General features: G+C 39.5%; 2 protein-coding genes across 7 annotated transcripts in view; both read left to right on the forward strand.

The window, feature by feature from the left end:
* Positions 1 to 21794, forward strand: part of XB5865341.S (uncharacterized XB5865341 S homeolog) — a 250518-nt gene that overhangs the window by 131138 nt on the left and 97586 nt on the right. The window contains exons 1-2 of one of the 2 annotated variants that reach the window (XM_041566888.1): positions 2324 to 2426; positions 2526 to 2841. The exons of the other annotated variant lie outside the window; for it this stretch is intronic. Coding sequence (XP_041422822.1) covers positions 2381 to 2426; positions 2526 to 2841 — 362 coding nt within the window. The 5' untranslated portion in view covers positions 2324 to 2380. Of the gene's footprint in view, positions 1 to 2323; positions 2427 to 2525; positions 2842 to 21794 lie in introns of those variants that run through there. 2 annotated transcript variants of the gene reach the window in all.
* The window catches only part of LOC108705958 (immunoglobulin lambda variable 5-39), a 218055-nt gene that overhangs the window by 104950 nt on the left and 91311 nt on the right, over positions 1 to 21794 (forward strand). The window contains exons 1-2 of one of the 5 annotated variants that reach the window (XM_041566827.1): positions 11462 to 11543; positions 11639 to 11962. The exons of the other annotated variants lie outside the window; for them this stretch is intronic. Of the exons in view, the coding sequence (XP_041422761.1) occupies positions 11498 to 11543; positions 11639 to 11962 (370 nt within the window). The 5' untranslated portion in view covers positions 11462 to 11497. Of the gene's footprint in view, positions 1 to 11461; positions 11544 to 11638; positions 11963 to 21794 lie in introns of those variants that run through there. 5 annotated transcript variants of the gene reach the window in all.

The following is a 21794-nucleotide window of genomic DNA, read 5'->3' on the forward strand; positions in this document are numbered from 1 at the left end:
TCTGCCTGTTCCCAGTCTGTCTCCTTCCATCTCATTAACCTCATGTGTTTTCCATATCCATTTATGTCCACTTTATAAGCCCAGCCCTGACCCTTGCTTGCCATCCTTGTTCAAATCGCCTGTGTGCCTAGACCCTGTGTTCCTGGCTCCTTGTTCCTGATCCTGTGTCCTCAGCGCCGATTCTTGCATAAGGGCCGCCTGAGGCGGCTCCTGCAATGCCGCCCCCCCTCGCCGACTTACCTGTCGGGAGGGGAGGCAGGAACACTAATGCGAGAGAGCGCAATTGTGCTCTCTCGCATTAGTAAAGCCGAATTTCCGGTTTAAAAAACGGAAATTCGGCTCTTAAAGGTACCAGGAGCGGCTTTTTGCCGCCCCTGGAAACCTCTCCGGCGTTGCCGCCTGAGGCGAGCGTCTCAGCTCGCCTCATTGGCAGCGCGCCCCTGTGTGTCCAGATTCCTTCCAACTGCTGTGGATTCCCTGGTTCTGACCTTGGACTGTTCTGACTACGATTCCTGCTTGCTTTGTTCCTTCCCACTGCTGAGGATTCCCCAGTTCTGACCTTGGCCTATTTTTAATTATGATTCCTGTTGTTTTCTTCATCACTGCCTGTACGGTGGTTTGCACCTTTTCTGTAAGTTTATTCTTTCTTAAACTGTGTTTATTAAAGCTTCAAAATTCTGTCCTGCCATCTATGGGTATACCCCAGGCTTGTTTGTCCATATATTGCAATATATTTAAGCTGGTCAACTACGTCAAAGTCATCCCATATTTGCCCAATCCTACACTCAAATTGCATCTGATTCATTAAGTATTCTATTGCTTTGTTATACATTTTACAAAGGGACTAAGTTTTACCTTCAACTTACTAGCTGCTTTCAAAGTAAAACTCCCAAACTTGGCTGCCCTTTTATTAGACACCAGTGGGATCACCTGACTATAGTTGGGAAGGGTGGGAGCTACAACATGGAGCTGGTCAATGCTCCTGTATAAACTATAACAAACAAGGGAAAGTTGTGCTCACCAATATTTTTTAAAACCATTAGGCGGGGGTGCAATGAGGCTGTGACCACAAAATACATATAGACTAGGGATGCACCGAATCCAGGATTCGGTTCGGCCAGGATTTGGCCTTTTTCAGCAGGATTCGGCCGAATCCTTGTTCCTGGCTGAACCGAATCAGAATCCTAATTTGCATATGTTAATTAGGGGCATGTAGGGAAATAATGTGACTTTTCGTCACAAAAGAAGATTTTTTTCCAATTTTTCCTTTCCTGTCCCTAATTATTAGGATTCGGATTTAGTTCAGTATTTGGCCGAATCTTTTACCAAGGATTCGGCTGAATTCCAAATAGTGGATTCAGTACATCCCTAATATAGACACATACAAGAGTCCTCTGCACTCAACCCATTATCAATATATTTAAGACATTGAGACATTTTGTGCATACTGCTACTAAAAAATGCCTTACCCTTTAAACACAACAGGGATTGTTTGTCCATATATTGCAATATATTTAAGCTGGCCAACTACATCAATTTGAGTGTAAGACTGGCCAGATATGGGATGACTTTGATGTAGTTGGCCATCTTAAAAATATTGCAATACATGGACAAACAATCCTTGTTTGTCAATGCATTGCGTAAAGGAGGGGTAGGAGTCTCAGAGACTTACTGGTAAAGACTGACCCGGTGCATTCATTTATTAGTGAACCCCAAAAAGTTGTTGTCTTCACCAAAGAATGGGTGTTATAAGTGCCCCTCATGTACTACTTGCAGTAACCTTATGTGTGGTTCTTCATTCAATCATCCTCATATAGGTAAACCCATCTATATCAAGTATATATTGATTTGTAAATCTAAATACGTGATCTATTTCATCAAATGTCTGTGCAGCCTTTTTATCGTCCACTTATTGGTGCATGGTCAAATCATTCTAAATAGTGCTTTAGGGTGGACCAGCAGGATCTGATCTTTTCTGTTATGTGTTCATGGTACTGTAGCCATGGAGCTAGTTTTTGCTCTGCATAATGGTGAGTGAGGTGAAACTCACAAGGCAAGGTGAAAATTTGAAAATTCTTCTTTGTTCCACGCCTCATACTTCATAGATTAGGCTTATTATATTGTATTATATTATATTAGAAAATGAAATATAACATGTGTTACTTTACAAAAGTAAAGCCCACTAAAGACTGCATGTTGTTTATCACTGTTGTCCAAATGCCATAAAATAGTTTAGTAGTAAATGAGGAAAATGATGCAAGTGACTAGCAGCTGTGAGCTCATTTACATACAAGGGCTGGGTCAGATCTGTGCAGGGGTTTAATAGGGATCCTGATAGGAGATACAGTACCATAGTAGCAGAGCAATCCTGTACTGAACCATGTCCTGGGCTGTCCTCCTCCTCTCTCTCACCTCTCTCTGTACATGTAAGAGCACTTGGGTGATGCTGGGGGTTCCTTTCATTTTAATAACAGTTTGTCTGTTTTGTATTTAACGTTTTTAACACTTCTCTTTCTGTGTTACAGATTCGGCCGCCCAAGTCTCTATAACTCAACCAGTATCTGAATCAGTGAAATTGGGAGAGACAGTGAGAATCTCCTGCACACTCAGTGGTGCCAGTATCGGTAATCTCCATATGTACTGGTACCAGCAGAAAGCAGGGAATCGCCCCAGATACTTGTTACGTTACTATTCAGACTCAAACAAACACCAGGGAGATGGGGTACCTGATCGGTTTTCGGGATCCAAAGATTCCCCAAATAATATTGGCTATTTAACCATTAAAGGAGCCTTACTAGAAGATGATGCAGATTATTACTGTGCTACGTGGCATGCCAGCTCTTGCACAGTGGTGTATTGCTGTGAGGAACTGAAACAAAAGTTCAGATGATTTTCAACATTGATTTAATGCAGTAATACATAACAGAAGGTTACAGAAGGTTGCATTGGTGTATTTACTATAGAGAGAACCAGGGGGCAGCAGGAAATAAACTGTATTTATCCTGCAAGGTTCATGATTCAGGGTAGAGGCAAAATAAAAGATATTTGTACAACTAGAGGGGGTTAGGAAATGTTTGGATAAAATATTTCTCAAATGCTAAGTGAGATGCAACTTCTATAATGGCCCAGATAAACCCCTGAATAAGGTAACATCTAGAATTTGGGAAGAAAGGCTCTAAAACTTAAACTGGGTTCAGCATGGATCAGATTCTTTTTGCCCAAAATGTACAGAGCAGAATGTTGATTTCTTTCATTATATCTGGGATTGTCCGTTTATTAGAAACCTGTGGGAAAAAATAAAAGGTTTTATTAAAAAAACGATTAATTTAGATGTTTCTTTAAATCCTCAATATGCTCTAGTAGATGTGAAGGACTTTTTTCAGGTATCTTATAATGGCTCTTCTATTAATGTCTCAGATGAAATATTATCTTTTTGTTGGTTAGTTATGGCAGCTACTCGGAAATCTATATTCTTGTACTGGATAAAAGAGAACCCCCCTTCTTTGAAGGACGTGCTGTCTTATCTATTTAACTTATGTATTCAAGAGGTAATTAGATTTAGAATGGATGATCTTCTCCAGAGAAATAGAATAAGGAATAGATGGTCTCTTTATATCTCATCTTTAGAGGCTGATAGGAGGTCATTTATCCTTAATCTTATGGGACAAGATTTATGCTAATAATACGCTAAAAGAGATATTTAATGCCTTCATTCACAAAAATGTTTCTTCATGTATTTTTACATTGTCAGATTTTAATTTGTAGGAGAGAATACCAGGTCTATTTATCTAAATTATCTAAATTAATTTTATTTTACTTTATTATTATTATTCTAATATTTCATTATTTTATGTTATTTGTATTTCCCCTTTTCCTTTATTTATTTATTTAGTTGTCTTTCATGTCAAATGTTTTTACCGTTATGCTCATGAATATTTCTTTTGCTCCTTATTGAAACACTGTATGTTTATCATATTGACATATTCTTGTATTTTATTGAAAATCTCAATAAAAAGAATTTCAAAAAAAAAAAAGCATGGACCACAAATACCAGATGCCAAGAGGCTCCAGATATACAAGCAGTAGGAACAACTGACAGACTGGTGATGGTTAACATAGAGAGCAAATAATAAACAGTAGGAAATTCAGACAGACATGGACATGCACAGTTATTGCTTATTAAAAACTATCATCTAATGCAGTTTATCATACAAATCATCAAAAGGCCGTTAAAGTTTTTCACAGGGCACAGCAGAGGCTACATGGTCAATAACATAAGTTAACATAAACAAGAAAGTGTGGCCTTTCTTATGCAGGATAGCAGTTTGAGAAAGTGGGTGACCAGAATTCTACCCAAATATTAGCATATCTATACAGATGCCTGTCCAGCACAATCTCACATATCCATAAGTCTAGCATATACATATATAGATGTAATTATCTCTACTTATCTTATAACATTTCATTTACAGTTGATCAGCAGAGGTTAAAGGGGCTGTTCACCTTTCAAACTCCTTTTTTCCCAGTTCAGTTGTTTTTAGACAGTTCCCCAGGAATAAAGACTTTTTTCAATTACTTTCCATTATTTATTTTTTACTGTTTTTCCAAAATCTAAGTTTAAAGTTGAATGTTCTTGTCTGTGGTGTTTCACTGTGACAGCTCATTAATTCAGGTGCAGACTCTAAACTGTTACAATTTTGCGACATTTAGTTACAGGGTCGAAGACCCCTCCTCCCAGAGCTGCTTTAGAAGGTGAAAAAAGACACTTTACACTTCAATATTAGAAAAATGGTCACAAAGAAAATAAAAAGTAATTGGAAAAAGTCACTTTTTATGGTGATCTATCAGAAAACAACTAGTTGTTTGAAGGTGAACAACTCCTTTAAAGTAGAAATTAACACTGCAAGTGCATATTTGGTCTCAATAAAATGTTCTCATACAGGCTGCGCATATTAATAACATTCATTAAAGGCATTTGTGTCCAAAAACAATTCTTGCTTTTTGATGTAAATTTCATGGCAAAATCAAAACCAAAAGGAAAAAAAAACAGGGATTTTGGAAAAATAAAAAATAAACTTTGATTTGATGTTTTAGGCTGAAATTAATCATGAAACTAGAGTACATTCACTTACCTTGATGCAGTGTGCAAAATGCAATTTCAAATGCAATTGCCATTTTCCTCTCATGCAATGCAGCAGAACAAAATGGTGATGGACACCACTATCAGACCCGGGCCTAGGGTCGCAAAAAATAAGGGGTGGCATGCCGCCCAGTCACATTATGGGGACCCCTGTGTCCCCCGTTCTTAGGCCCTTACGTGTGTCTGCGGGCGATAGGACCACGTGGTTGGGCGATCGGACTGTGTGGCCTAGGGGCGCCCGAATCCGGCCCTGCCCACTGTACAGAATGATTTAGACTTTACTATTTGTAGACACCTTCAACAAAAATGCTTTGCTTAATAAAGGGCTAACATTTGCACTCACTGTGGTACATAAACCTTCACAAGGGTCTTATAAACATTCAAAAATGTTCTAGAAAATGGAGGCTGAGGGATATTGTAGAGACAGCACAACAAGACATACATTACATTTGACTGGTACCAGTTCACATTCCACAGAATGCTAAATCTGAGAATTATACATGGGAGCCTAAGAACATCCTGCACCTTAAATAAAAAATCCAAAAAAAACCCTTACATAAAAGAGTCAAAGTATCTCCCCTCCCATTTTACCTTTTCTACTGCCTGCACTGAAAATATTTTTATCTCGCTGTTCATACATTCTGCAAAGTGTCTATTAACATTCATTTTATCAGCCATCAGAGCTGGCATAGTGCAGCAAATAAACAGTGTTTTTACAGTTTTTATATGTCGCCAGATAAATACCCACTGTACTACTGCAATTAATATATTATTTAAATATTTTATTTGCTATTGTTGGCTGGAATACTTTTGAGACTACAAGGTATTCACAAGTGACACAGAACCTGTTGCCACAAAAGAGGTTGCACAGAAATTTTATCCATAAATAAACTTGGGAACAACATATCATCATGTGTATATGCTCCCCTAGCTATGTGGCTGTCAAGGTCTCAAAAGAATCCCCGTCATGATATAAATTAGGCAAACGTGTTTTTATTACTTGTACTATTTTAGTGTAATGTCTTCTAAATCTTGTAATAAAGGATATTTTATTCCTCTACTCACTATTTTCTATTTTTTTTAACAGGGTTTCTCTGTCTGTCCTAAATGCACCTTTGCCCCTGAAGAAGCCGCTGAGTCGGCGAAACGCGTAGGGCAGCATAGGTGGACGGTGGTGAGAGTAGCTCTGACCGATCCCTACGTAGATAGGCAGGTACTCCTGGAAAAATGTAAGGGAGGGGGTTACAGTCCTGATTGGGGTAGACTTTCCTATTAGGAACACTTTGGTGAATCTGGTCACGCTGCAAGTTGGCACGAGACCATCCACTCGTCCACCTGGGCAATTTTATTGAATGTTTTTAAGGACACAGTCCAGCACTGACGTAGTTAACGCAGTGGGTTTTGTTTGGTCGTGGGAAGTGTGGCACACTAAGGGTGTGTGTGGTTTTTAACTAATAAGTTATTAAAAGTTATGTTTTAAGCTATAGGGAACTAGTGTTAAGCTATCACCAGCACTGTTGATGGCGGTCTGAACTGGGTTGCTGGGAGTTGTAGGACAGGTATTCTGGCTATCAGGACACCTGACTCACACTTCAGTTGTTTTTTGATTGTCCTAAATGCACACCAACATTTTTCTTTATATCGCTCTTCCTGAATCAACTTACCATGTCATTGGCCAAGAATAATAGTTATCATATGTTCCAAAACCTAGAAATATATAAAGGAAAGCATTGCTTAAGCTTAAAGTTTCTTTGATTTGATTCTTTCAGAGCCAGATCAGTGTGACCGTTACAATAGCACATCTAACAGGCAATGTGTCTCCAAATCATATAGCAGAAGTTAAGCCATACTATTGGGAATTAATTCCCTCTGCAATACTTGTGCTTAAGTTTTTCCAGTAAATATAAAGTGAGCTCATTTGCCACTCCTCATGGAGACTGATTTATTATATCGACTTCTGATTTTTTTCTTTAATAACTATTTATATACTATAACATGAACTAGGTGTAGGCTTGAAAGGGACACTCCAAGGGTATAATGGCAGTGGGTGCAATTCCCTACCCTTAAAAAAAAAAAAGAATGAGCCACTGAGTAAAACAGGGGCAGAGTCAGGGCAGCAGGAGACAGCAAGCAGAGTGGGCTGCAAGTATGCAAGAGGTGGGTGGCGCTATTGCAGAGAACATGTAGGAAAATGAAGGGAGCAGGAGCAAGAGATTCTTACCTCTAGCACCAGTACCTATTGGCCTGTCACTGCTGGGTACAAAGAGGCCAGGAAGACCAGATTACAAAAGGCCTCAGACACACAGACAAGAAGCCATAAATATTAGCAATATAAAGGCAGACAGACAGGCAAGGAAAGACACTGGGATAACAAAGAAACAAAGAACGATAAGAACAACACAAGTTTAGGGTCACAGATACAAACTCAGGGCTTGCAAACTCCCTTGCAAATCACAGACAAGTTCATTTACCGATGCTGGGGAACACTTGAACTACCAGTCAATGTTAATAGGCACGGGGTCACATGTACAGTCTGAAGCTCAGGACTTGCTACAAAAGAGTTTAAAGATCTACAATTATGATTATGATTACAATTACAATTATGACCGTAACCTCAATTGGAATGGTTTAAATGGGGAGTGAAGAAATAGTGGCCATGGCCTATACAACTTCTTTTGTGGCATGCTACCTGTCTACTCCTCCCTGTGAGTTCCTGGATCTGGGTAAATGGTTGAAATGCCAAAGGGGCTGGGCCAGAGAGAGAGAGAGTTAGCCAGTTAACCACCCTGCATGAAGAGTGAAGAACCTGCAAGAAAATCTGTTGTTTGTGTGTGTGTGTGCATATCCACATATCTATTTGTATTTGCAGATAAACACGCAGAGTGAGTGCTTATGGTTGTATCTACTTAGAATAATCATCATTCTTGAACTGCCAACCAGGGGCACATCTAGGTCTTCTACTGCCTGAGATAACAGGAATGATACTGAAGAGCCTGAGGTCGAGATAGGCCTCAGTAGGAGAAGTAAGTGTAAGAAAGATATGTAATAACTCACTTTAGGAGTGATATATAAGATCATGGTAGTTAGTATGTATCAAGTTAATGTTAATTTACCATCTATGTGGTACCACCAAAGATCCATCAAATAAAGTTTATATTTCACCGAAGTTGTTGTGAGATCAAATTCTGTGTGTGAAGCTTGATTAACCCATCTTCCACCAATTTAGCAAGGGACCATTTGAGAGGAAGAATCCCATGTAAAACATGCTCTACCAGGAGTTGCAGGGAGTGACTGATGTGGTAAAGACTGAGTTAATGCATTTAAAGGTAATACAGAGTGGGAGCATCCAATCGGTCTAAATAGTGTTATATTTGGTGTCCAACATCGGAATTGATAGGGAGGGAAAAAAATCCATGTAAGAATGTGCCAGACAAAAATCACAAGTAAATGAAGGTGGGTGGGACTACCCGAAGATAAGAGAAGGAGGTAGACTGAGATTTAATGGTCACAAGCAATCTGCCATTTTGAGGGACAAGGCAAGTGTCCTATCAGAATAGAGGAGGTGCCAAAAGAAAAAGGGAGCAGTTTTACTTCAGTTATGTTCCTATGTGAGCAGGTAGGAGGCTTCCCACTGAAGGAGGAGCAGGGCCAGACTGGCCCACTGGGATACCAAGAAAAATCTCAGTGGGCCCCATCCTGTTGGCTCCTGCAGTTCGCCACTACCACAAGCGGCAAGCAGCAGTGTATAGTAGGCCCTTGGGATGAGGTTTGGTAGAAATCCCCAGGAATCTCAGTCAGACACTGAGGAGAAGTGCCCATTTACAATTCCACAGTGGTGGAGGATCCAGCAGTATTGGATGGACTCCAATACTCTCCATCAGAGATGGAGGCTGAGTTTGAGGAGTGCACCCATGCCACAAGAGGTGGTGGTCCCACTGATTGGAGGAGAATGCCCCAAGAATGTTTCCCTATCTAGGTCGAAAAAAAATTCCCTGGCAGCTCTATAGTTGATTATGGGTGTTTTGTTTCTATACAGAGCTAAACATCACACATTGCAAGGGTTTCACACAAACAATAATGTCCCCTTCGGTTTCTGTCCCTTCTATTGTTATACAGGTTATCCAGAAACCCATTATCCAGAAAACTCTGAATTAAGGAAAGGTTTTCTCCCATAGACTCTTTTTTATCCAAATAATCAAAATTTAAAAATGATTTGCTTTTATCAGTTATAATAAAACAGTACCTTGTACTTGATCCAAACTAAGCAGAATGAGCCTATTGGGTTTATTTAGTGTTTACACGATTCACTAGTAGACTTTACGTATGAAGATCCAAATTACGGAATGATCCATTCTTCTGAAAACCCCAGATCCCAAGAATTCCGGATAATAGGTCACATACCTGTACATACATTTTCAATTGCTATTTCTTTTTCTATTAATTTAACTTTACTTATATTTTTACCAGAAAGAAAAGAAATTGAGACAGACAGGTATGTAACATAGTCCAAAGACATTCACTTCCACTTGATGTTTTTATCTGATAAGGTGTCTCCCAGGCTGTGTGCTGTTGTAATGTTCTAAGCTGAGGAGCTGCCACTTTTGTATCCATCGATTACTTAATAATTGCAGGGCCCATAGGGTTAATGCTTCCCTATGGCTTTAAATGCCTACACTTGCACTTCCTTGTGCTCTGGTCAGGGCCGGGACAAGGGATAGGCAGGGTAGGCAACTGCCTAGGGCATCAGTTCCCATGGCCTTTAGTAAAAGCATTATAATTATAAAAAAAATCCCATGTCTAAACCCCCTGTGTGGCTTGTTTAATCCAGGTAAAATTTTGAAAGTGCTCCCCCGCCCTGGGAGCGTGACTTTGTACCTTCCATTTTTGGGCCCGGCAGAGAGAGGACCTGCTGCTGTGCACACTAGAGGGAGCAGTAACAGGGAGCTGAAGACACCTGCTGTCTGTCCTGCTGGCTGGGGCCCCTGGGCACTTTGGGCAGCTCCCTACTACTACTAGTACTTTCCTAATGCTTACTTTGAAATCGCTTGCTGGGCTGTTGACACAGGTACAGATGGGGGGGCTTGGGGCCTTGGGGACATTGATGGTTGCTCGCACAGGCACAGGAGGCAGTATGATGAATGACTGCTGGCACAGAGGGCAGCATGATGGATGGCTGCTTGCACAGGTATAGGGGGGCAGTATGATGGATGTGGCAGAAAGATTGGTGAAAACTCTGCAGCTACATATTAAGCTACCTTAAAAATGGGAGGGCTGGCAGTGGAAGGGCTACCTTATCACTGAGGAGGTTTTAGCTTATTGCACTATTCTCATAGGAGTTGTGTTAAAAGTAAAATGTTGTGGACATTCCAGTATTGGTGTATTGGTGGAACCCTTCATTTGCAGTTTGTTTAACAGGATCAAATTATCCTACTGTTTTGTTTTTCTGACATTTACTTTATTTTTGTTAACATTACATATTTATTTAATGATACGTTTCATTAATTAATGTGTTGTACATTTTCATGCTTTCTTTATTTAAATATTGTCATGGTAAGGTGGGAAATGGCAATGCTCGATGGGGGGGGGGCGCTAATTGAAGCCATTGCCTCGGGTGCCAAACTTCCTTGGTTCGGCCCTGGCTCTGGTTGCTGGGCAAAAGCCCATGTGTCTACTTTTGCTTATTAGCATAATGTTTATAGTGTATTATTAAACTAGAGGCTGATCACAAGTTCCTGCCACACTTCAGTATAGTGCTTGGAAGAGGTTGGTAATGGGAGCATGGAGCTTAGGCCGCAGTAACGGGAATGTCTTGGTGAAGTCGGGGATACTGGACCACCCTTAAACAAGGAGTAGTCAGGACAGGGTAGTTCTCTATAACAGCACTTTCTAGGAAAGTGAGTCAGATAGAGCTATTTAGCAAAACAGCCTGACTCCAACTAGGAGGGATAGCAAGGAGGTAGCTCTCCCTTCAGGCAAGACTGGCCTGTAGTGTAGGGATTCAGGGTTATTGATTTCCCTGATCCAACGTGCTGGCTCTGAAATGCCGTGTTACTTGACATGTATGTGATAAACCTCAGAGGATTGTGAGTATCCAAACCCTGATTTGCGCTTTAAGAAAATAAAGCCTGTTGCTGTTTCTTTTGTTCAAGAACTTTCTGGCACATGTGGAGCTCCTGAAGGATAGAAATAGTTACACAATAGTTTACATTTCAGAAGTAAATGAAGCAAATGGTGCAAGTGACTAGCAGCTGTGAGCTCATTTACATACAAGGGCTGGGTCAGATCTGTGCAGGGATTTAATAGGGATCCTGATAGGAGGTACAGTACCATAGTAGCAGAGCAATCCTGTACTGAACCATGTCCTGGGCTGTCCTCCTCCTCTCTCTCACCTCTCTCTGTACATGTAAGAGCATTTGGGAGAAACTGGGGTTTCCTATAATTTAATAAGAATGTATCTGTTTATTTAATGTTTCTAACACTTCTGTTTCTGTGTTACAGATTCGGCTGCCCAAGTCTCTCTTACTCAGCCAGTGTCTGAATCAGTGAAATTGGGGGAGACAGTGAGACTCTCCTGCACACTCAGTGGTTACAGTATCAGTGATCGCTATGTGTACTGGTACCAGCAGAAAGCAGGGAATCGCCCCAGATACTTACTGTATTTTAAGTCTGACTCAAGCAAACACCAGGGAGAGGGGGTACCTGATCGGTTCTCTGGATCCAAAGATTCCCCTAATAATGTTGGCTATTTAACCATTAAAGGAGCTTTACTTGAAGATGATGCAGATTATTACTGTGCTATATGGCATTCTCCATCCAGCTCGTTGCACAGTGGTGTATTGCTGTGAGGAACTGAAACAAAAGCTCAGCTGAATGTTCTTCAGTTTAATGCTGTGAAATATAAGAGAAGATCCCATTTACAAAAATACAGTACAAGTGTGGGTGTATCTACTATAAAGAGGCCCAGGCCTGGGGCAAAATTATTAAGGGGACAGCAGGAATTTCTGGAAATTTGTTAAGAAATGTATAGTTACATTGCTTAGTAGTTTTATTATCTGATTGTTGGCCTGGGACCCAAACAATTAGGTCAGCTCAATTTGGCCCAGTGCAACTTGACCAAATATCTGCTCATTTTGTGAACCCAACTTAACTCAGGGTGAAATGAAGAGTAGGAAAAGCATTCAGACTTACAAGGGGAAAGATACAGGGATAAACCAAGAAGCAAACAAAACAGAAGAATAAGACAAGCTCAGGGTCAGACACAGTCCAAAGCTCAGGGTTTGCTGCAAAATAGTAGTCTTGAAATGTAATGTTACCAGTTTTTATGTTTTTTGTTTTTATATATGCAATAATCATTTATTATATGCACTGACTGAAATGACATAGGAATGAACCTCAAACTCGTTTTATTTGGTGAACTACAAATATTAAGTATGATTGCCTATGTGTTTTCTGTCTTTCGGACCTCTGATATCTGTATTTAAACAAGGTACCAACATTATGAGAAACTGGTTCCTACTGGTTTTGGGTAAGAAAGGGCACTTATTGTCATGGGACTCAGAGGTCCCCCTTGGGACAAGTATAGACAAAGGTACAAATACGTATCTTATTGATTACCAGAATATACATCATGGGCATCCAATCTGCAGTCCTCTATCTGTTGCTGAACTGGATTAAAGGAAAAGGAATACCATTTTACACATGGGGGTGCCAAGAGTTAGGCACCCCCAAATGATTACTTTTACTTACCGGTCACCCAAGGTGTATGAAATCTTTGCATGAAATCTTGGATGAAAAAAAATTGTCTGCTTTGGTAGAATGTGCAAAGGCTTTTTTTATACTTGAGCAATGGCAGATATAAAGAACAGAAATATCACATAATACGTCAATAATCATATACCCTGGGATGTGACAGATTTTTACAACTGAGATGGATGGGTAGTATGGTGGCTTCAGTGGGTGGACTTCTGCCTTGTTGCGCTGGGGTCCTGAGTTCTAATATAGCTTGGGCACTATCTACAAGGAGTTTGTAGTTTCTACTCATGTCTGCTCCACTTGAGTAACGTTAAGTGATTTTAATATAAGTAGTAGCTAATGTTGCTTAAGCTAAGAGGAAAAAAGTATGGAGATTAGAGTGTAGGAGATGAAGGTAAATCAGTTTAAGTTCTAATTGGATGCTGGATCCAGTTCACACTAAGGACCCCATACCCTACTGACTTTGGAAGCCAATCCCCTAATTTAATACGTAAACTTAAAAAGAGGGGACGGCATTGAAGCATGAAGCATAGTATATTGTGTGGAGATGTCTATTCAATGTATAACTATGGATTTTTTCGCATAGACTGTTAACCAGCAGTATTATGCTAGCTGGGAGCTGAGGCAGGATAGATCACCTCAAGAAACCTTAGGTCAAAGTTTACTTCATTGAATTCTGAGCTCATGGAATCAGTTTAGAATTACACTCATTATTCCCAAATGTATAATTTCCCAATTGAATAACATGTTCTTATACATTTTGAACAGTGTCCTTAATTGACTGATCCCCTCCTTCTCCTACTTTGTCAGACACCATCTTACTCAAATACTTCATTAAAATGCAAATGCCACATATGAATCAACTTAAGTAATGAACAAGAGAAAATCAAAAAAAAGATCAAAAATTAGATGGTGATATCCACTAGAGCTGGGGACTGGGGTCCATTATCCAGAAAGCTGTTATCCTGCTCTGAACTACAGGACGGCCATCTCCCATAGTCAAATAATCTAATAATTAAGCTTTTTTAAAAAGATTTGCTTTTTCGCTGTAATAATAAAACAGTACCTTGTACTGATTGGAGGCAAAACAATCCTATTGGGCTTATTTAGTAGTAGACCCCTTATCAGAAAAACTCAATTTTTGCATTTTTCAGGTGATCAGTATGTGACACGTAGAACGTTACAAAATCGGGGTTTAATGTAAAAAGTGTGAAAGGTCAGTGTTTACTGAAATGTATATGTATGTTGGTAAGACATTGAGCTAGGTCATGTATTATGATTTATTGTTTGTTGGTTATGTACTGTATTTGTTCTGAACCTATAATGTTATTTTAATAGCACTTGACTCTGTTGTACTGTACATGTTGCAGCATTAAGACATAATGAAAGCATAACTCCCAAATAAAAAGAGGGACAAAAAAAATGTTGCCGTGTGAAGTGCGGTGACATTTTTGTGCCCACACCCCCTAATTACCATGTTAATTTTACAAAATTTGGCAGGTTATGACAGTTTGAACATATTTCTGTGTTTTTTCCAGTTATTACAGTTTTGCTAATGAAGGTGAATTGCCCTTTAAGCTGTGAGTCTAACTTCTATAACTGTGAGACCTGTTATCTTATATTGTTACAATTACTTATCTCAAAATTGTTACAAAAGTATCTTAGCTGTGGCTGTTCTGGGCTCTCTGCCAAAAGCCAATTAAGTTAGAAACTTTGTTTCTTTTTCTGGCTGTTCAGTAAAGAGAAAAACAGGACTTTCCTGTACAAATGAGGGACTGTCCTGCTGAAAACGGGACAGTTGGGAGGTATGTGAAAGGAATACTGTCAAGGGAAAACATGTTTTTTTTTTAAAACACATCAGTTAATAGTACTGATGTGTTCTGGCTATTATGTTACACATCCAGTCACTCCAGCCTTTATACGTTACATTTTTGGCTAACTAACTATATTAGAAACATTTTTTATTTTGCACACACTATTTATTTACCCAGTTTTTATTTTTATACTGAACTGTTCCTTTAATATTAAGGGACGAGCACTCTTTTTTAAATCTTTGATATTTCCCAAGCTAATATATCCATTAATAAATCTCCTCTTGCTTGTAAAACACTGTGATATTAAGAAACTTGACTCTGCTTTAAATAAATGTATTTGGAACCGTAAAAAAGCAAAAATTGCCCTTCATAAGTTAAGAGCTCCAGTTAAAGTTGGAGGTTTAAACATTCCTGATTTCAGAGCTTTTAATTTATCAGCCCTCACTAGATATCTTATTGAGTGGATCTCTCAAGGCACTAAATTTATAAACCCTGACATTGAGATCTTTCAAGAACCCTTCTTTGATATTTTATCTGTTTTACATAGCAAATGGGGAAATGTTCCTTGGGATTTTAAGAGGAATCTTCTCTATCGTGATTCTATTTTTGTGTGGAAACATTTATTTTTTCGACATAGGTATAGTTATACAGAAAGCCCTTTCATGCCAGCTAAGCTCTTACTCAAACAATAAGTCTGATTCCTTTTTATATTTTCTACTAAGAGAAATTTACTAGTCTTAGTAAAAGATTTATTTGATCCACTTAAGAAATCCTTAATGTCTTGGTCAAAACTCAAAAAAGAGTACAAGCTTCATGAATCTGATGGATATTATTACTTAGCTTGTCAATGCGGTCTTTCTCTGCTGCATAATAACAAACATTTGGTTTTAGCTGACCCCAAGCTAGCAGATGATTTGGCAGAATTTTTGGAACTCCCCTGTTTGATTTCTATTAACTCTTTATCTAAAAAATTTTGGAATGTTTATGGTACAGACTCACACCCGTTATCAACATCTTTTCATCAAATGGACTGAGCTTTTACAATGTCAAGTGTCTCCCTCAGATTTGGTGAAATCTATTAATAATTATAATAAATTAATTGTAGCAGAGAGTTGGAGGATACAAAATTTTAAGCTTATCCATCTAGGCTATGGAAAAATGTTTTCTAAAGGTACATCTAATAGTCCTATATCATATTGTCCTAAATGTGACGAGACTTATGTGTCACTTTTCCATTATTTATGGTCCTGTCCAAAGATGAATCTATTTTGGAGGGAAGTCACTAGTTTTTTGAATTCTAGACTGAAGATAAAAATTCAATTATCTCCGTATTTTGCTTTACTGCATCTAGATAATAATATGCTCTCTTCAATTCCTAAGACAAATTTTATCTCCCATGAGAGTAAATTATTGACTACTTTTTTTCTAGCTGCTTCTAGTAAAGCTTTATTTAATTTCTGGTTACCAAAGGAACCCCCCTTATTATCGGACATCAAGTTCTTGTTGCAGACATGTTTTGTTGAAGTGTTTTTCTATAAAGCAACTTTTAACACAGAAGTTGGTGTGTCACATGCAGTTCAGATCAGCTCTCAGCTAACAAGGGCAACACTACATTATATTTTATTTACGTTACAACACTTTCATTTGTTGGTGTTACTGTTCCTTTATGTAAGAGCTGCATTTTGCTAGGCAGTTGCAGGGCATTGATCACTTAGCAGCAACCTGTGAATAAGGGGGCGTGTCTCTTGTCTGTCAGTAGGTATTTATTAGGCAGGCGTAACTGTGTCACAGAGAGATTTGTGCAGCTGCACCATCCTGCATCATGTTCTGTACTCTCTTCTTGCTCTTCTCTGTCTCTTATCTGTTCACATGTAAGAAAATACAGAGATATTTTGCAATGTATTATTGTTATGGTGTAAACCTCACGTGTAATATGCTTCTTTTCTTATTTGTAGGTGCCAGCAATGAGCAGATACTGACTCAGACACCTTATGTAACAGTGTCACCGGGGGACACAGCCAGGTTGCCTTGTGCCTTTAAAGACAAAATTGAAAACACATATATGCAATGGTACCAGTTAAGACAAGGAAGTCAACCGCAGTTTGTTTATCGCTATTGTTCCCCTAGTAGTCAGGAGAGAGGATCTGGGATTCCCGGGAGATTCTCTGTGGAACCCAATCGGTCTAAGAATGTCTGGCAGTTAATTATCTCTGGGGTGCAGGTTGAGGATGATGCAAATTATTACTGTAACTTGTGGAGTGACCCGTCTCACAGTGATACAAAACAGACAGAACTGAAACTAAAATCTAAACCTGCAGAGCCCCATGAAGCTCAGAGCCTGGTACATTGTAATGTCACAAAGTTGAAGTAATGATTTGAAGGATTGTGATTAGCAGAAGTCACAACTAATACTGCAATGGCATTTCATCTAAAACATGAAGAGTCGCCACATGTGTATTAAAGGACAAGGAAACCCCGATTGATTGGAAGGTACAGATGTTTGCCACACACCCCCAGTCAAGGCAACCACTACATTTTCCCCCTACATAAGTGCTCCTGAGGGTACACACAGATGCACAGGGCACCCCTGTGGATTTCAGTGTTCACCGACGCCCTTTTGGGGCCCTGGGCTTTCTGCTGCGGAACCAACAAGGAGTAGTGCAAAATAGTAACAAGTCAAAAAAGGTACCGGTAAAGATTAGGCGGAAATATAGTCGAAGGTCAGGCAAAGGGATCAAGGCAGGCGGCAGGAATCAAAGTCAAAAAGTCAGGCAGGAGTCAAATACCAGGAATTGAAAAACAATATTAAAGCTTCGACAGGATCAGTAAACTGAAGCCAGCTTGGGCATTGTCAAAAAGGAAGACTGGGCATTTAAAGAGGATTTGGTGCCAAGAATGTGGCAAATCATGAAGTCACGACGCAAATGTCATGACGCTCGGCGTCAAGCGTCAGCGTCACTTGGCTACCGAACCTGGAAGTACGCGCCTGCACACCCGAAGGTGAGGAGAGACGCACCGGGAGGTAAGGGACGGGGAAATCTCCCAGCGCGTCTTACACTTTGGTTTTAGGTTTTGTAGTGAAATCACTCTGCAAAGTGGCAGCATGTAACAGGGCTACCCATAACTGTTAAGCTCCCATCATACGAAAAGGGATTAGGTAGGACTTTTCTGTAAAAATTAGATATCTCACCAAATAATGACATGGATCAAGGCAAATACTATATTGATCAGTATCTCAAAGGGTTGGCAAGGTACAGACTGTGCTTTTTACTAGCGGTTCTAAGAGTCTCTCGGAAATAATTAAAGGACCAGTAACATCAAATTTTTTTAAAAAAAAATTCGTTAGTGTACATCGAAAAAAAAACACCAAGAACAAATTAAACTTTAAAATCGAAAAGTCTTTATTAAGAAATAAATTACTGAAACTCCACTTGCACTCCGCTTCAGAAAAGGTGGTCGCGATCCATCATGCGACGCTCAATTTCTCCTCCCTGCCTTCCTTATAGGAGATAGCCAGGGAGGAGAAATCGAGCACCGCATGATGGATTGCCGCCCTGTCACCTTTTCTGAAGAGGAGCAGAAGCGGAGTTTTGGTGTTATTTCTTATTAAAGGCTTTGTGATTTTAAAGTTTAATTGGTCCTGGTGTTTATTTTTTTTCAACATTCTGTTTATTGAAGTTAACACAAAAATTTGACAGGATGCAATGTTTTGTCCTGTTTAGACATACAACAATAAAAATCTTTACTGAAATAAATTCTCGTCTGTCTCATTATATCACATGTACAAACCTTTTAATGTGTTAACTAGGTCTTGGTATTTATTTTATTTATACTACCAAAATTTTTTTTTAAAAATTTGATGTTACTGGTCTTTTAACACACAACAGCTATGTATTAGCAAAGGTTTTATTACAGATAAGAAATGAAAAAGATATACATTACGAGCAGGTCCAGACTGAGAATTAAAATAGGCCCTGTTATTTCAGGGACACAGAGGCCCAATCAGCCCACATAGAGGCCCAAACAGCCCCCACCAGCCCATTAAATACTGACTTTCTATGGCACTTTATAGCAGCCCCTCTGGCATTTGCCAGAACCCACAGATTGCCAGTCCGGGCCTGATTACGTGTGACCCCTCTCTGCAACACATTAATCGGGGTTAATAGGGAAGTTAAACGACCTGTAGCCTGCAAGCTGGTAACCATGAAACATATACCTAGAAACACAAATTACTGCACAAAAGCTCTGAATTGAATGTTAGACACCCATCCAGGAACTATGTAGCAAGCCAGCCAGTTCAGGTTATGATCGCAACAGTATATTAAAACTTAACCTTTAATAGTAACTATGCTTAATAAAAACCAAATAGGCTCAAACCGACATAAACACACGCAGCATGTTCCAATCACAGCTGTGCAGGACAATGTCCTTAAAAATAACACAAATTAAAAACTGAATGTGTAGGCGGATTAGGTAGGCTAGTGGTAACCAAATGTTTAAATGCACTTCACTGTTCACACAGCGTTAGTGCCAGTAGCGCTCTTAAATGTATTCCACACCTTCCAATGAGCCACCTTTGAGCCCCCCACCATTCCCTCCCAATGCTATAGTTTCTGCCAAGCTATGTTGGGAAGCGTGGGAACTAGCCTCACCACCTTCCACCTACACCACCCAACACGTTTCACTGCTTGGCAGCTTCGTCAGGGGCATAAGTGTCGGACCCGCTCCTTTCCATCCTTTAAATAGTCACTGTCTGAAAAACTCACACTAGTTGCGCGACGTCACTTCCTGTTTAGGGCGGAAGTGCCCATACTATTGCTTCACCTAATAGGGAATCATTGATGCTTTGCCAGTAATTTATCATCGCTGATACTCACTATGTCAGTAAAAATTTGCAGTATGTTGGGTCCCAATATACGTCACTGACATTTAGGGGACCTTATAGTCTTTGGGTAAGTGAAGTATTGCGCTTAGTTATACGATACACAAGTCGCCAACTTCAAAAAACGGATGGAGCGGAAGAATCAACTGCCTATTCAATCTAAAATGAAGTCATGCATAAATTCACACTGTAATTAAATTAAGTAAGTTGCCTTAGTTTCCAGTACTACTACTGTCATGATGACAGATATAATCCCTGAATAAATGTTTATTAGATTGTATCCTGGTCACAAAAAGGGGGAAAAGGTAAATCCCTCATTTAGTCCATTGGGGGACTTACTGTGAAGCCAGTATATCCATTGTGCTTCACTCTGTAATAGTTTTCTATCGATGTCCCCTATTCTCATAGTAGATTGAAAGTGTTCTACTCCTGTGAATTTCATGACTGCAGTATCGCCATCGTGACATTCATTTATGTGATTGGCCACCGATGTATTTCTTTTAAGTACCACATCCCCCACATGTTCGAGGATCCGACGTCTCCATTCTCTTTTTGTTTTCCCCACATATCTCATCCCACAAATGCAGTTCATAACATAAATTACTCCAGTAGTTTTACAGTTAATAAAGTCCTTGATCATGTATTCCTTGATGTCTGATCTCCCACTTATTTTTATTGCTTTATTTACCCAGGGACATGCTTTGCAAGACCCACATTTATAGCAGCCTTTAGTACGGTTGGCTAGCCACATAGTTTTTTGGGGACTGATGTAGTGACTGCGAGTCAATCTATCTTTCAGATTTCTACTCCGCCTATATGTGATTATAGGTGTTTCTCTTAAGACTTTTTGTAAATCCATGTCCAAAATGTACCAGTGTTTGTTAAGAATGTGTTTTATCTCCTTATGTTCAGCACAGTAGTCACCTATAATTCTGATTACATTAGAGTCTCGTTGTACGTCCCTTTTATTATTTTGTTTTTGTTGGATTAATAAGGAATTTCTATCTGCTTGTAATGCTTTGCTGTATGCCCGTTTGAGAGAATTGTGGCTGTACCCTCTCTGTTTAAATCTGTTATACAATTTGTCTGCTTCTACTTTGAAGTCTTCGACTGTACTACATAGTCTCCTCAGCCTTAAATATTGCCCGGTTGGTATCCCTTTAATCGTGTTCACAGGATGTTGGCTGTCAGCATGTAGTAAGCTGTTAGTGGCTGTCTGTTTCCTAAATAGTGTAGTTTGGACACTATTGTCAACCCCTCAAAAGATATTGATATCCAGAAATGTAACCCTATCTCTATTAATGTCCGCCGTGATCTTAAGGTTGATATTGTTGGTGTTCAGTTTATTAATAAATTCAAAGAACTTATCTTCCGTTCCAGGCCATATAAGCACTATATCATCTATATAGCGAAGCCACATCGGGATAGCTTGTGTGTATTCAATGAGATCTTCCCCGAACACCATATTCCTCTCCCACCATCCCAAGTATATATTTGCATAACTTGGGGCGCAGGCACTTCCCATGGCGGTCCCCCTTATCTGATGGTAGTAATATGAGTTAAATGTGAAATAGTTATGTCGTAAAGTGAAATCCAATAATTCTACCACAAAGTTGTTATGTTTCTCAAACAATGGTCCCCTCTGTCTAAGAGTATCTTTTACTGCTTCTATGCCCACATCATGCAAAATGCTTGTGTATAGTGACTCCACATCTAGGCAGGCCAAAAACTCATTATGATTTAAGGTTATGCCCTGTAAATGTCATAGGGCATCCATCGTGTCTTGCACAAAAGATGGTAAGTTTACCACAAAAGGTTTTAGAACCGTATCGATGTATATACTTGCTGGTTCAGTTAGACTACCTATTCCAGATACTATTGGTCGACCTGGAGGGGTTGTTGGGTTTTTGTGTACCTTTGGAATGGTGTAAAATGTAGGAATAACCGGAAACCTCACCTTCAAAAAGGCCAGTTCCTCACTATTGATCAGTTCCTCACTTACGCCTTTTTCAGTATGTCCCACAGTTCTACTTGAAAGGTCTTAGTGGGGTCCCCACTTAATTTTGCATAGCAGGTTTTATCCATTAATTGCCGTAGACACTCTTGTACATATGCATTCCTGTCCTGAATTACGATGTTCCCACCCTTATCACTTGGTTTGATAATGATCTCATTATTTGTTTCTAGTTCTTTTAAACCATTTCTT

This window comes from Xenopus laevis, chromosome 1L (genome assembly GCF_017654675.1).
Source record: "Xenopus laevis strain J_2021 chromosome 1L, Xenopus_laevis_v10.1, whole genome shotgun sequence".
In the NCBI taxonomy this organism is placed as follows: Eukaryota; Metazoa; Chordata; class Amphibia; order Anura; family Pipidae; genus Xenopus; species Xenopus laevis.